General features: G+C 47.2%; 5 protein-coding genes across 5 annotated transcripts; 2 read left to right on the top strand and 3 right to left on the bottom strand.

The window, feature by feature from the left end:
* Positions 1-125: 125 nt before the first annotated feature.
* On the top strand, positions 126-1989 carry RhiXN_00521 (mucoidy inhibitor A; the record flags this gene model as incomplete). The annotated part of the gene is made up of 5 exons (XM_043320340.1): positions 126-254; positions 328-823; positions 885-1447; positions 1503-1595; positions 1651-1989. The coding sequence occupies 5 exons, from the start codon at positions 126-128 to the stop codon at positions 1987-1989; spliced, it is 1620 nt and encodes a 539-aa protein (XP_043179352.1).
* Positions 1990-2688: 699 nt separating this feature from the next.
* RhiXN_00520 (glycoside hydrolase family 16 protein) lies at positions 2689-6984 on the bottom strand (the record flags this gene model as incomplete). The annotated part of the gene is made up of 27 exons (XM_043320339.1): positions 2689-2844; positions 2904-2921; positions 2979-3061; positions 3115-3139; positions 3195-3325; positions 3381-3519; positions 3572-3615; positions 3665-3762; positions 3811-3829; positions 3886-3949; positions 4015-4153; positions 4225-4260; positions 4315-4573; positions 4624-4789; positions 5125-5262; positions 5321-5338; positions 5397-5479; positions 5540-5564; positions 5618-5748; positions 5800-5941; positions 5993-6036; positions 6090-6187; positions 6275-6293; positions 6344-6420; positions 6470-6598; positions 6648-6683; positions 6740-6984. The coding sequence occupies 27 exons, from the start codon at positions 6982-6984 to the stop codon at positions 2689-2691; spliced, it is 2562 nt and encodes an 853-aa protein (XP_043179351.1).
* Positions 6985-7511: 527 nt separating this feature from the next.
* Positions 7512-8395, bottom strand: RhiXN_00519 (ribosomal L15; the record flags this gene model as incomplete). Its single annotated transcript, XM_043320338.1, has 6 exons — positions 7512-7536; positions 7589-7659; positions 7712-7798; positions 7848-8020; positions 8107-8261; positions 8319-8395. 6 exons carry the CDS (start codon positions 8393-8395, stop codon positions 7512-7514), a joined length of 588 nt encoding a protein of 195 aa, XP_043179350.1.
* A 511-nt stretch (positions 8396-8906) lies between these two features.
* On the top strand, positions 8907-10304 carry RhiXN_00518 (2OG-Fe(II) oxygenase family protein; the record flags this gene model as incomplete). Its single annotated transcript, XM_043320337.1, has 7 exons — positions 8907-9002; positions 9057-9285; positions 9337-9548; positions 9607-9716; positions 9774-9939; positions 9993-10053; positions 10129-10304. The coding sequence occupies 7 exons, from the start codon at positions 8907-8909 to the stop codon at positions 10302-10304; spliced, it is 1050 nt and encodes a 349-aa protein (XP_043179349.1).
* Positions 10305-10608: 304 nt separating this feature from the next.
* On the bottom strand, positions 10609-11265 carry RhiXN_00517 (uncharacterized protein; the record flags this gene model as incomplete). The annotated part of the gene is made up of 4 exons (XM_043320336.1): positions 10609-10745; positions 10779-11000; positions 11060-11174; positions 11215-11265. The coding sequence occupies 4 exons, from the start codon at positions 11263-11265 to the stop codon at positions 10609-10611; spliced, it is 525 nt and encodes a 174-aa protein (XP_043179348.1).
* Between the last annotated feature and the right edge of the window lie 1767 nt (positions 11266-13032).

The raw sequence follows: 13032 nt of genomic DNA, 5'->3' as shown, positions 1-13032 counted from the left end.
TTGTTGTTGTTTACTTCTTATCTAACACAGGACCACGAATGAGCTTCGCCACGGTATTGTAACCTTTATATCCGGGAGTGATGCCCATGGGCTGAGAGTTCAACAACACTCCTTCGTTATCACTTATGGTCGATTCACCTGTTTCTCACAGAGTTAAAATCAATGCTTCGGAGCAAGATCATTTGATTGACTCTGTTACAGTCTTTCAGACAGGTCAAGCCGAGATCAAACGTCATGTCCAACTTCATCTCAAGGTGAGTAGTATAGCGAGAGTTGCGTTTCTCCATTCATGGATTGGTGCTCGTGATCCAAAAAGGACAAAACGAGATTGTCACCGAGCATCTCCCAAGCCTTCTTGTCGAAGACTCCTTGCGCGTTCAAGGGACTGGTACTGCCATCATTTTCGACGTTGTATATCATTCTCCCAATAAGCAGTCTCGACTCTATCCAAAACACGATGAAAGTAGTGATGAAGGTAACGAAGAGGAGAGTGAATGCTACGATACGATACAGGCTCTAGAGAAGCAACGCAGCACAGTTGAGAGCCAGGTCTCGTTTCTGCAAGCATACGGCAGCTCATTGAGTAGCCAAAACTATAGCGTGAAAGATCTGGATGACTTTCTGGATATGTATGGGTCTCGACAAGATGCACTAAACAAAAGGATACGGGAGCTGGACTTGGATATCAAACGAGCAAAAAAGACGTTTCGCACAGTACAGAAGAAACAAACGGAGCACAAACCCCAAGCGTACAGACGCACCAAGGTCACTGTCACCGTGATATCCGAGGAAGAAGGCAGAGCAGAACTGATACTAACATATGGTGAGTCTGAAAATAACAAATAACTCCATCGGATAATTAATACTTGTATTGGCACCAATAGTTGTATGGAATGCAAGTTGGACTCCAATTTACGAAGTCCGAGCCTCGATGTCTTCATCTCCCAACTCTCCGTCTACTGTTATGCTACATTACCGAGCGTCGCTTACTCAAACAACTGGGGAAGATTGGTCAGAGGCGACTCTAACATTATCGACAGCAGCACCCTATCGTGGGGTTAACATGCCAATATTATCAACGTGGCGTATTGGCGTGCCACCAATGGCAGAACGACGAGAACAGTACCGGTCCCGATCTAGATCTCGATCCTTATCTCGATCCCCAATAAGAATTGCTCGCGTGCTGGAAAGTTCAGATCGCTCAGCCTCACGAGGACGTCCGTGTTCGCCAATCCTTCCAGTTATAAAGGATAAACCTACTTCAATGACCATTCGTCAAGCAAGCGAAGTTGATACAGGAGTACTTAGTGCAACATTCAAAATCCCAGGGATTAGCAACATTCCGAGCGACGAAGGAAACCATAAAGTGCTTATATGCTCGCTAGACCTCCAGATAAACCCCGAATGGATTTGCATACCACGAAAGGATGAAGCCGTATTCCTACGGGTGAGTCTTTCATAACGGACTTAAGCAATATAAACTCATGATAGGTCGCTCGTAGTGCAAAATCGTCGGCTCAAGTGAATATACGTTTCTTCCGGGAGAGGCTAGTGTATTTATAGGGGATAGTTTTGTATCCAAGAGCCAGATTCAAGTGAGCGTGTTTGGTCCCTCGAAGAAGGGTTCGTTTTGACCATTGATGATTAAAGGATGTTCCAACAAATGACTCCTTCCAACTCTCACTTGGCACCGACCCCACACTCCGTGTAACCTATGTGCCCGTTCAAACTCACAAACACACGACATCGGAGCCCGGATTCAATTTCCCCGGGCGTCAAAAACAAGCCAAGCAAATAATAACAAAGTACTCCCAGCAAATTAATATACGAAACACTCGCTCGACGGTGGTTCCAGCCTTGCATATAATTGATCATGTGCCCGTTAGCAACCTCGAGACCCTCAAAGTGAAAGTCGTCTCACCCCAAGGGCTACGAGAAAACCATAGGCCCACGGAAAGCGGTGGTGCTCAAAGTCGCGGAGAAGTCTGAGTTCGGCCTCAGAGGGGCGTGCGAGCTCAGTGGGCGCCCCCTGATGTGGCCGGCCAGGGTGCAATCCAGTGGCTGTGTGCTATTGGTGCCGGGGAGGAGGTGGAGCTGAAACTGGGATGGGAGGTCAGTGCGCCGGAATGGACGGAGTAGCAGAGCTTTTAAGGGTTTGACCACGGCTCGGTGGTTGCGTATATATTAGGGACTAAATGGAATCATGCTTGTTGTATGGGTAGTCAAATAAGAGAAAGTGTTATAGCTATCGAACGCAACTAATACGCTTGACTTCGGCCAATTCTTCACGGTGTTGGAACTTGGACGTTCCATGACCACTGCGCAATATGCTGTTAAGATACATATAGACACCCATGTCAATCCATAGCTTGAGGACAATTGTAATAATATTGTACTATCAACGTTATTTTGATTGCTCTAACTACAGTTCAGATTTAACAGGCTTTGGGCGCCTCTAATTACGCATGCACTCACCTCGTTTTACACACGATCGCAAGTCTCTCGCCGATCTGTCAATGACGCACATCTGACCTCGATACAAATTTCACCAGATCTCTGTGGAAATATTCAATAATTGATACTAAAGTCATGTACTACAAAAGTCTACATATTTATCATCTCATCATCCAACATGTTGAATAGGTGCAAAGAAAGCAAAAGCGGTCGTGTTATAACAAAAATACATAGCTAGTTCGTCAAAACAGATCTAAACGAGCGCCAGGCCCAACACGCGAAGAGCAGAGTCCAAAGCAAGAACGTTGTATCCAACGGGCGTGAAGTCATGTGTGCAGAGGAAGGTATAGAACCAAGGACTTTAGAATTGCGGAATACATGCACGTAGTTCTGTGAACGAACAAGTTGTCAGGGGTTGCCTATTTAATGAGAAGTGGACAAGTGCTTACTACAGACCAAGAAGCATTCTAGAGTTGCGTTGTATAGTCAATTTCTGTTAAGAATGGTGCGCAAAAAGGGCTCACATTATAAACAGAAGGGCTCATAACTTGTTCCGCGCATGTTCCAGGGCATCCACTCGTTGCATAGGTAGGACCGCCCAGATCACCTATCAGAAAAGGTCAATATCGTAAAGAGATAGTTACAGTTAGTCATTCTTACCACAGAGGGTGATATCAAATACAATCTTGTGGAACCAATCAGCATCCATGAATGGGAAGGCGACAGAGAGTTAAACATACAACGTGATCCCAGAAATACTTCTTGGGGTCGCAGCTTTCCGGAGAAAGTAAAACGGTAGGCTTCCCCCAGTTCTTAGGGTTGGGAGTGTTATTTGTGATATCTCGTGGAATTGTAGAACGATGGAAGAACCCTGCACAACATATCCTCAGTAAACCATGGGCACCCCAAAGAGAGCGTACACCTACATCCCCAAACGCCATCGTCATCCCATCTCGTAGCAAATACGCCCCCACCAACAGCGTTGAACGGAGCTCCGAAACTCGCAACGCTATCGTTTATGAGGCCGCATCCCATTCCTCCATAGTCGTGCGAACAGTCATCCGACTATAACCGACTGTGTTAGCAATCGACTTGAAATAAACAATGGGGAACATACAACAAGGTTTCCAGTGAAGTTTTGTGGGTTGGTGATTTTGCATCCTAACGGAACTCAGTTGAGTCTGAAACGAAGAAATAAGTACAAGCTCACCAGAAGCAGTGTGGAACGTGGCCTGATTCTTGGTACTCTCGTGTACGCCTTCGAATATATCAATCTCACCTCCGTGAGGCCAGTTGGGACCAACAGTCCTGGAGTGGAATGAGCAGAGCAATCAAGCAAGCAAGAGGTAAACTTACCAAAATGCAGGCCACGCGCCTTGAAGTGAAGGGGATGTCAGTCAAACTATGGGAGCTTTTGGGGCGATGACGTACTGCAGGCATGAGGAGCCCTCTCGATGTCGATGATAAACAACCCTCCGTTGTACCGTTTTTTGGTCTGAATTCGTACACTGATAGATCCAATGAGTCCAATCTGTCAGTTTACCATTGCTAAAAGAATACTGAAACTTGCCTCTTGCGGTATTCGCCGGCTTTCAATACAGTGGTATTATCAACCTTCATCACAATTTTATTATCGGGCGTTACATATGCTAAACCTTCCTTGAAGGCCGTTTCGCGGTCGACGTAATCAACCATTCCACTAAAAAGATAGTCAGCCACAGCCCAGTATGGATAGCGCATTGCCGCCCAACGTAAAAAAATGCAACGTACTTGGTCGGATCGGCGTAATTGAAAAAGTCCCACTCACTGAGTCCAGTTCCATTAGTACTTGATATTAGCATCGCATCGCAGAACACTCACTCGTAGAAACTCTGTCCCTCGTATAGCGAGTCTACCACCCAGAGATTTGCCGTGTCGTTGGTGTTCGGAGTGGGGCTCGAGCTTTGCCTCCGTCCGACAGAAAGTGCGCGTTTAATGGCTGAAATGGGCTTTGACAGATACATGGAAGGTGGAGAACGAGGGAGATGGAGAGAAAGTGCATGGCTTTGAGCGGCCAGAGCCCCCAACACAAGAACCACGTTGCGGCCACGAAAAGGCTCGGCGTTTTTGTTCATCATTTCTTGTCGTTTCCCAGGAGTCACCCAAAAATTATAATATAATTGGACAAACTAAGTATGGGTGGTCCAGTAGGGTCGTCTATGGGCAGGGTCGTAAGTGATTTGAAGGTAGGGGGAGGGTAGGCGTCGATGGGTCGTTCGTCCAGTTCTGAAATCGAGCGCGATGCCAAGTCCTTAATTTCAAACACATGAGGCGGGGTGTTTACCTCATCGCTGCTCTCTAAGCGAATGTCCATAAAGGTAAACATTTAGGCAGACGGAGGCCGTTACTCCAACAAAGGGGTGACTCCTTTAAAGGTAAATAGTGGAGTAACTGTGCTTGTTCGCTCCTAGGCAAAGCTTATCCTACCTTGTCTAGGTGCATGCAAGCATACACAAGGTGGTCTCGTTCTTGTCCAGGATCCAGGCACACTGAGACGGACGATCTTCGACCAAGGCGATCTCGGAATTCCATCGTATACCAAAACCATATGCATACAGTATATTTATTTGAATCGTAAGGGCATAAATATCGAAATAAACTCCATCTATAGACTGGCCCCTAGCTTCATACCAAAGTGCTCCACGACAGCGCCGCTGCCAACGCCACCAGGACGAGAGCCAAGGGGCCACTGGTTATGGGCGATATGCGAGGCATGGCAGCGTTCAAACTCCCGCTCACATGAGCGTTTCTAAACACGTGAACGTAATTCTGTGTAACGATTGCGTTAGAATGGGCTTGGACCTTTGAGAAGTAACTTGGGACGTACGATTAACCAAGTTGTGTTCTAAAATAATGTCGAATTATTCATTAACGATTATCTAGCATTCGAATTTCACACTCACATAGAAGTTATTGGGGTCCAGTACGTGGTCCGAACAGGTACCAGGGCATCCGTCTACAGAGTACGAGGCGCCTGCCCAATCACCTTTAATCGAAGACGAGTATTAATTTACATTCACACTCTTCCTCTGTTACTTTAGCTCACCACAGAAGGTTATATCAAAGACGATCTAACGAATTCCAAGTATTAGCAAACCCAAAGGAGAGAAAAGGGACAACAAACCTGATGGTCCCAGAAATACTTGTTCGGGGGGCACGAGCTATTTGATAACAATGCCGTTGGTTTTCCCCACAGTGAGGGATTGGGAACTTTGTTGGTAATATCGTTCGGGATCGTTGAGCGATGGAAGAACCCTACATTCGCCGTCAGAATGAATGAATGCCAGTCAAGCCACACTGACTCACAAATCCAAACTCCATTCGAATCCCACCGACTCGCAAACACCCCACCCCCAACAGCATTAAACGGAGCTCCGAAGCTCGCAGCACTGTCGTTGATGAGACCGCACCCGGCGTTATTGTCTGCATATGCATAACAATTGCTTGCCTGATACTATTTTTAGCTTTCATTTTTCCAGATTCGAAATAACCAACATACCAGCATCTCGCCAGTAAAATTTTGTGGATTTGTGATCGTACATCCTGCAAAAGCAAGTCGTCAGAGCAACAGGATGGTTGGAAGGCGAGGCACAAACCGTCCGCGGTATGGAATGTCGCTTGGTTTCGGGTATTTTCGTGTACGCCCTCAAAAATATCTATTTCTCCGCCGGCAGGCCAGTTTGGTCCAACAGTCCTATTTAGGTTCAAACAGAGGTAAAATTATAACCAGGTCGTAAGTGAGTGAGACTAAAACAGAGGCAATTTATTTTAATTTTCGTACCAGAATGCAGGCCATGTACCTATGAGCGAGGAGTGAGCAAGAGAAGCAGTGATGGACAAAGGGACGAACCACACCCATGAGGTGCCTTTTCCAAATCAAGAATGAAAAGTCCCCCATTGAATCGTTTCTTGGATTGAATTCGCACGCTATTATTCTTGAGTGATTGCCCGCCACCAGTGGCCGAGCCTAACTAACCTCTTTCGGTTCTGTCCCTGGGTTAACCAAGTGGTATTATCAACTTTCATAACAATCTTGTCGTCGCTCGTCACATAGGCTAGACTTTCGTTAAATGCTGTATCGCGATCTACGTATTGGACTTGTCCACTGCGCTAAATTGGCATTCAGTTCGAACTGGCACATGTTCACAACTCACTTGGTAGGATCACTTCCCGTGTAGAAATCAAATTGGCTCCAACCGCAGTCAGCACAAATGAACTATTGTGTATACAGCCAACGTGGACTCACTCGAAAAAGTCTTGACCTTCATACAGGGTATCTACAACCCATAGGTTCGCCGAGTCTGAGTCGTTTGTTGCTCGACGAACAGTGCTTCTGTGATTGTTTTTCTTCCACAGGCCATTGATTCGGTGTTTGTAATCGGTGAGCGGTGGGAATGGGACTTTACTTAATATCGAAGGGCGTGATGGGATGGCTGATACAGTACTAGAGAGCGGGAGAAGTGCCAATACAAGGATGCCAAGGTAACCCATTTTAGCTTCGAGTTACGAGAACAAGGCGAGATAACACGTCTTGGCACAGTATATAGAAAGCGAAAAAAAAATAGCAGAGAAATTAGAGCAAAGCAGAGCTAAGGATACAGTTCCTCTTTAGGCGTATGCGATTCTAGTTTAAACACAGTAAGAGACACCGGGTCTATATTTCATCAGGTGTCGTGCAGGGTGGGGGGTGGAGCCAGGGAACTCGTGTTGGCGGTCTACACATGTAGCCAAATATTTGTATCTGATTTGGGGGGACTCGGCTATTCTCTATAAATAGAACCTAACACGCGGCAGGCATGATTTTTTGGCGAAGTTAAAGTATCCACATTTCGGCAGGAATTCAGCGAATACACCCTGGGAGGCGCAGTCGAGGTGATATGGTTGGTTTCATATTCTAACAGTCGAGGCAACGCATAGTTGACCACATGGATTCCATATCTGGCATGATGAACATATTGGGCACACAAGGCGGTTGACAAAAGCACGTAATACAAGGAGTGAAAAGACAGACAAACCGCTCATCGGTAACGGCGGAGAGAGAGGCTAAGCGATAATAAATCAGTAAATAGTAAATGGGGTGTGGAACTAGACGTACGTATTGTGCCTCTTCCAGGTAGAGCGGGCAGGGGTGTGATTGTAGCGGTTGCCCTTGCCAAGTCCACGGTTCTACACGGATAAAAATTAGGAGGAGCTGAAAGTAAGCGAATAATGAACTAACTTGTTTTCCGATGCTAGTAAGACCACGAGCCTCGCGCCTCTTGTGGACAGGGTTAACAATCCAGCTGATGCGAGGATCACGGCGAATCTATGGCAAGGTCAATATTGGTATCCGCGCATATAATGGGAGTACTTACAGCCTTGTGGGAAGGATCGACAAGAATGACCTCGTAGTACTTGTACACACCGTCCTGGTTAACCCAGTACGAGTTGAGCACACGCAAGTTTCCGCAGCGACGAGCAACACGCTCCTCAGCAGTGCTCCTCAAGCCGCGCTGGAACTTGAGGTGGTTGACACCCTGGCGACGGGCTTGCCGTAGGTTGCACCTGTCGAAAATCGAGAAAATTGGTATTATTATGGTGGCGTCAACAGGAATACACTGATTGGCAGCGTACCCTTCGGCACTGGCTTTTTGCGGTTTCCACGGCGCACGCGCACGCGGTACACGACATAGCCTTGTTTGGCCTTGTAGCCTAGACGGCGGGCCTTGTCGGGGCGAGAGGGGCGGGAAGCACGGTGAATAACATTGAGTTGGCGGTACTCCCAGCAGCTAACGACAGGTATTAGATGAACGGGGTCAGCCGGCGCATAGAGGTGGAAAACGTACCGGACGCGGAGGAGGAACCTGAGCACGTCGCTCTGCTTCTTTTTGTAGAGTTCACTAATGTACTTGTATGCGCCCATTTTAACTCTGCGCAGTAAGTGTCAGTTGCATTTAGCTGCAGTTCATCCAAATGCGAGTCTAATGTCCACCAAATATCCATCCACTTTCGGCTCGCACTTGGCTCACACGGGTAATAATCACCCCACGGCCCTTCTATGCGACCTCTATGACGTTCAAAAGCCCCCTCAAAGATGCGCGAGACAGCGATACCTACCTTGCCGATAATCTTGACGGACGTCGGAAACGACAATACACAAAACGGATGCAGAATTCTTTCCGGTATCAACACAGCCACAAGCCACCCTAGGTGAAATTGTCAATCACGCGCCCGGCGCCTGATGACTACCGAGTCGCCCGCCCCCGAACGGGACCGGTGCCGCGAACACAGTATTGCCGCGTGGTCAAGACGAGTTGTCAAGCGCTGCGCTAGTAGCGATTTAAAAACTCCCGACGAATAATTCGAAAAAGAAACCATCCCTTCTCTCAACCATCACCTGGCACTCGATTACTATACCCCCTACGTCAGTTACCATGATTGTCCCAACTTTGCGTTCTGGTTTCCGTGCACAACTCCCCAAAACAGTGCAGTTTGGCTTACGAGCACGTAGCCTCGCAACTGTTAGTAGCGTGAGTACCAAACCTGCTGCTCTTGTGGCATGCATGTCTTATCGCCATGCATAGGAGCCCCATTTCTCCATTCCCGTCATCGATTTTAGCAAATTCCGCAGAGCACAATCGCTGGAAGAGAAGCAAAGGACGGCCGACGAGATCGTATCTGCCTTTGAGCGAGTTGGATTCATCTATCTGTCCAGGCATGGGATCGCACCAGAGACGGTGGATACCGCATTCAAGCAGAGTGCCGAGTTTTTCAAGCTTCCAATGGATGTTAAAGCCAAACTTGCCTGGGAAGGTGCGTCTGACATCACCAAATTTTTGATTTTGCGATTTAGAGTATACGTAGATCCCCGTTCGAACAGAGGCTATGTGATGCCTGGTCGTGAGCGAGTCACTCAGTCGACCGACCCAGCAGAAATTGCCCGTCTTCGCGCTTTGGCTCCGGATGCGAAAGAGTCTATGGAAATTGGCCGAGACTGGGACGCAACTTGGGCAAACAGATGGCCAGATGCTAAAGATGCACCCAAATTCAAGGAGACATTTTTGAGCTTTTTCCAGGTGAGCAATTGACAATAACAAGTGGCACGAGAGTAGTTTGATTAATTTCAGGAATTAGACGTGCCACGAGTTACATGCCGAGGTCATGTCTTCCATTGCTCTCGGGCTGGGCCTCAATGAACGATTCTTTGATAAACTGATCGATGAACAATATCACAATCTTCGATTGTACGTATACGTTCGCCGGCTGGGTTTCTATCTCTAACCAGACAATTTGGTATACAGATTATCTTACCCTCCAATCAGCCGTGACGCACTTCTCAAAGACGGACAAGCTCGTGCGGGGGCCCATTCGGATTACGGTACTTTGACTTTGCTATTCCAAGACCAAGTAGGTGGATTGGAAGTTCAAAATCCGCATACTAAAGACTTCCAACCTGCCACTCCTATTGTAAGTATTATTTGTCTCAAGTCCTATATATCTATTAACACGTCGACACATAGCCTGGAACGATTGTCGTTAACGTGGGAGACCTCTTGGCTCGATGGTCCAATGACCGACTTCGTAGGCAAGTCCATTTTCTCTCTTCATTTTTGCTCGTCTAATACTTGTGACTCTGTAGCACACTCCACCGGGTAGTTGCACCTCCTATCGGAACCGGCCCAATGACGCCTGCAAGGCAGTCCATTGCGTTCTTCTGTAACCCGAATGGGGGTGCTGAGATTGCGTGCTTGCCGAACACTGGCAAGCCCAAATATCCGCCAGTCCAAACCGAGACCTATATTGTCGGGAGGTTAAAGGCTACTTATGCATAGATAGGTTGGAATCGGGACACGTTCTAGGCGCTGTAAGGGATGGTATAGGACGGTTGAGGTTTTTTTGGGTTGGTGCATCGTCTGGTTTCGTTATGTAGGGTGTGTCTTGGTCTTGTATGTATCTATTCCTAGGCAGTGAAATTCATCAAACCCAAACGGAGAGCATAAGAAAATATCCAGTTTATTGTAAACGAGGGGAGACAATAGAGTACGAGGCGCAAAAGATGGGAGGATGCAAACTAAAAACAGGTGTCCAAGTGTAAATCAAATGTCTCTAGACAAACCAAAAAAGAAACCACGAATTCTACATCAGCTGGGCGGCAACGCCTAGTCCAAGTCCCAGCAGTATAGTCACGCCACCCGCGACAAGTTTCTTCGCACCAGAGATATAATTATCATCTGGCCCAAGTGCGGCTTCAAAAACCCCGTCATTCGATCGGCCTCCGATGCAGTATTAATAGAACAAAGACTTACGATTGCTTCCACCTGGGCTGGGTGCGACCTGGCCACCCTGGCCGTTAGGGCCGGCCGTTGAGGCAGCGGTGGGATAAGTTGTAGGTGTCGTTGAGGTCGAGGTCGCGTTTCCGGCTGGTTGCGTCGCGTTCCCTCCGTTCCCTCCGGAAGATCCGGTGGGCTGTGCCGGTGCTATTGTGCTAGTGATTACAACTGGGACAGAAACCGTGACTTGGACACGGCCTTTTAAACACATATTTCATGGTCAGCTTCAATCCCGTATTTTATGGATTTGAACTAACTAGTTCCAGAAAGTGAAACGGACTGCTGGAAGCTGGTAATCACGGTGACTGATGGCGCTTGAGTAGTGGGCGCAGGTGATGCAGCCGAGGATCCAGGTGCAGCCGAGGATTGCTGCTGCTGAGAACTGCTCGGGCCTGAGAAGAGGCCTGCTGACCCAGGCAAGAGTTACAAGCGACAGAGCCAGTGTACATGTGATGATCTTCATTTTTGCCTTGAGTTGCTGGTCGTCGTTTCGTGGTTCGGATACTGCAGGTCACGTGTAATTCGTAGGCGCTAGGCTTTATTTGATGTACCCTCACTTGTCAATCTGCTAGCATACCTCTATTATAAGTGACACGCATAAACACATTCTAGAATATCGTTATGATTTACCGTAGTAAGCGGGAAATAAGAGCTGCATGGAGCAGAGTTTTATGACCGGAAATTGTTGAGGCTGTCGAAAGTGGTAATTATCGACCAAAAGGTGTACTCATACACTTGCGATTTGCAGATGGGGAACGATATTACTCCTTTCACATTTGAGACGGAATTCTCCTTATTTCTACACATACCCGAATACTCCGTTCAATCCTGATCAATCTAGAGCGCGTGATGGATTGGCCGGCTGTCCATACCAATCCCAAGGCCAGCAAACGAGCGCCAACCTGTCAGATTCGCACGGAATGTAAACCCATTGAAACGTTACTCCCATGATACTATTTATCTGTAAACTGAAAGGCAGAGCTTCAGATTGAATCCTGTATCACATTCAAAAACTTGATTGCTAGATAATTTTGATAAATACATGAATGTATGGGAATCGGGAGAACTTCTTACACGCTTCCCATTACAGGTACCTATACGCGAGTAGGAAAGTGTTTGATATACGCTGATAGAATAGTGCGAAACGAAGCTGTGGTGTCAAGAAGAAAATGCCTGTTGTGAGTGATCGATTCATGTATGCGAAAAGCACATTGCACTTTTGTTCGGGTGGAAAGGACTCCCTGCGTTTTCACCTCTTCAACTTCTAGCGCGGGACCTACCACCTAATTTGGTATCTTAGTAAACAATTCGCAAAGTGTTCTGTGGAAATTTCGTTATCCATTGATGTAGCTTCAATCCCGCAACTCTCAAGGCTCACTTCAAGTTTTTGAACGAAGATATCGCATATCTTGTCGCCGGCTTGCTTGTGTTCAACAACTGCTAGTTCATCAAATCATTCGCCAATTTCAGGTCTAGCTTTCGCTCGGGCAAGCAAAAGGGTCGATTTTCGTAAATGTAACATGTACCTTCATGCTGAGCTCAGCCTGGTTTCTAAGCCGAGCAAAACCACGACCCGAGATGAAAAGCGATGACTTCGGTATGTTCTGTAATTCTGTGAACTTTATCTTTGACGAGCTCGACGATTGGCCCTGACACTTCGCATTCTCGCGGGATGCGAGTCAAATATGACACTGGGGTACGCGGTCAGCCTTGCAGAAGCATTTGGGAATCATGATTAACGATTCGCATAAACCACGCTAGCGTTGGGACCCATATATGCGTGTTAAGATTTGACCAATTCTTAGATATAGCTACTAACTACGCACCACAAGGCTGATTAATAGCGCTGAGTGGCTTGCATAGTAATGAAATTGGGCGCGTTTAATGGGAAAACTAGAGACATAACCTCAGTTACGAAAATGAGAGCTCGTGTTGCAATTTCATTTGGTTCATCTCAATAACTGATACACTAAGGCGGAGATCGTAAGCCCGAGTCTGATCTTCAGGTTTCGCGCGGGACTCGAACCTGATATGGGTTGTGCGCAAGCGTCAACCTAGTTTATGTGAGATAACGTGGAGGAAAAGATCATCGAATGCAGGGTGGGAGGCAATTTGGTAGGTGATCCAGAATTCAGTGGTTGCACGGATATGCATATATAACTAGGCCGATATACGCTGCACTGACAACGAAAACATCCATAAAGCACCATCCCTCCCCCGGACCAATTGT

Source organism: Rhizoctonia solani, chromosome 4 (genome assembly GCF_016906535.1).
Source record: "Rhizoctonia solani chromosome 4, complete sequence".
Lineage (NCBI taxonomy): Eukaryota > Fungi > Basidiomycota > Agaricomycetes > Cantharellales > Ceratobasidiaceae > Rhizoctonia > Rhizoctonia solani.
Note: the sequence above shows the minus strand (reverse complement) of the source record. Positions and strands in the feature narration are given on the sequence as shown.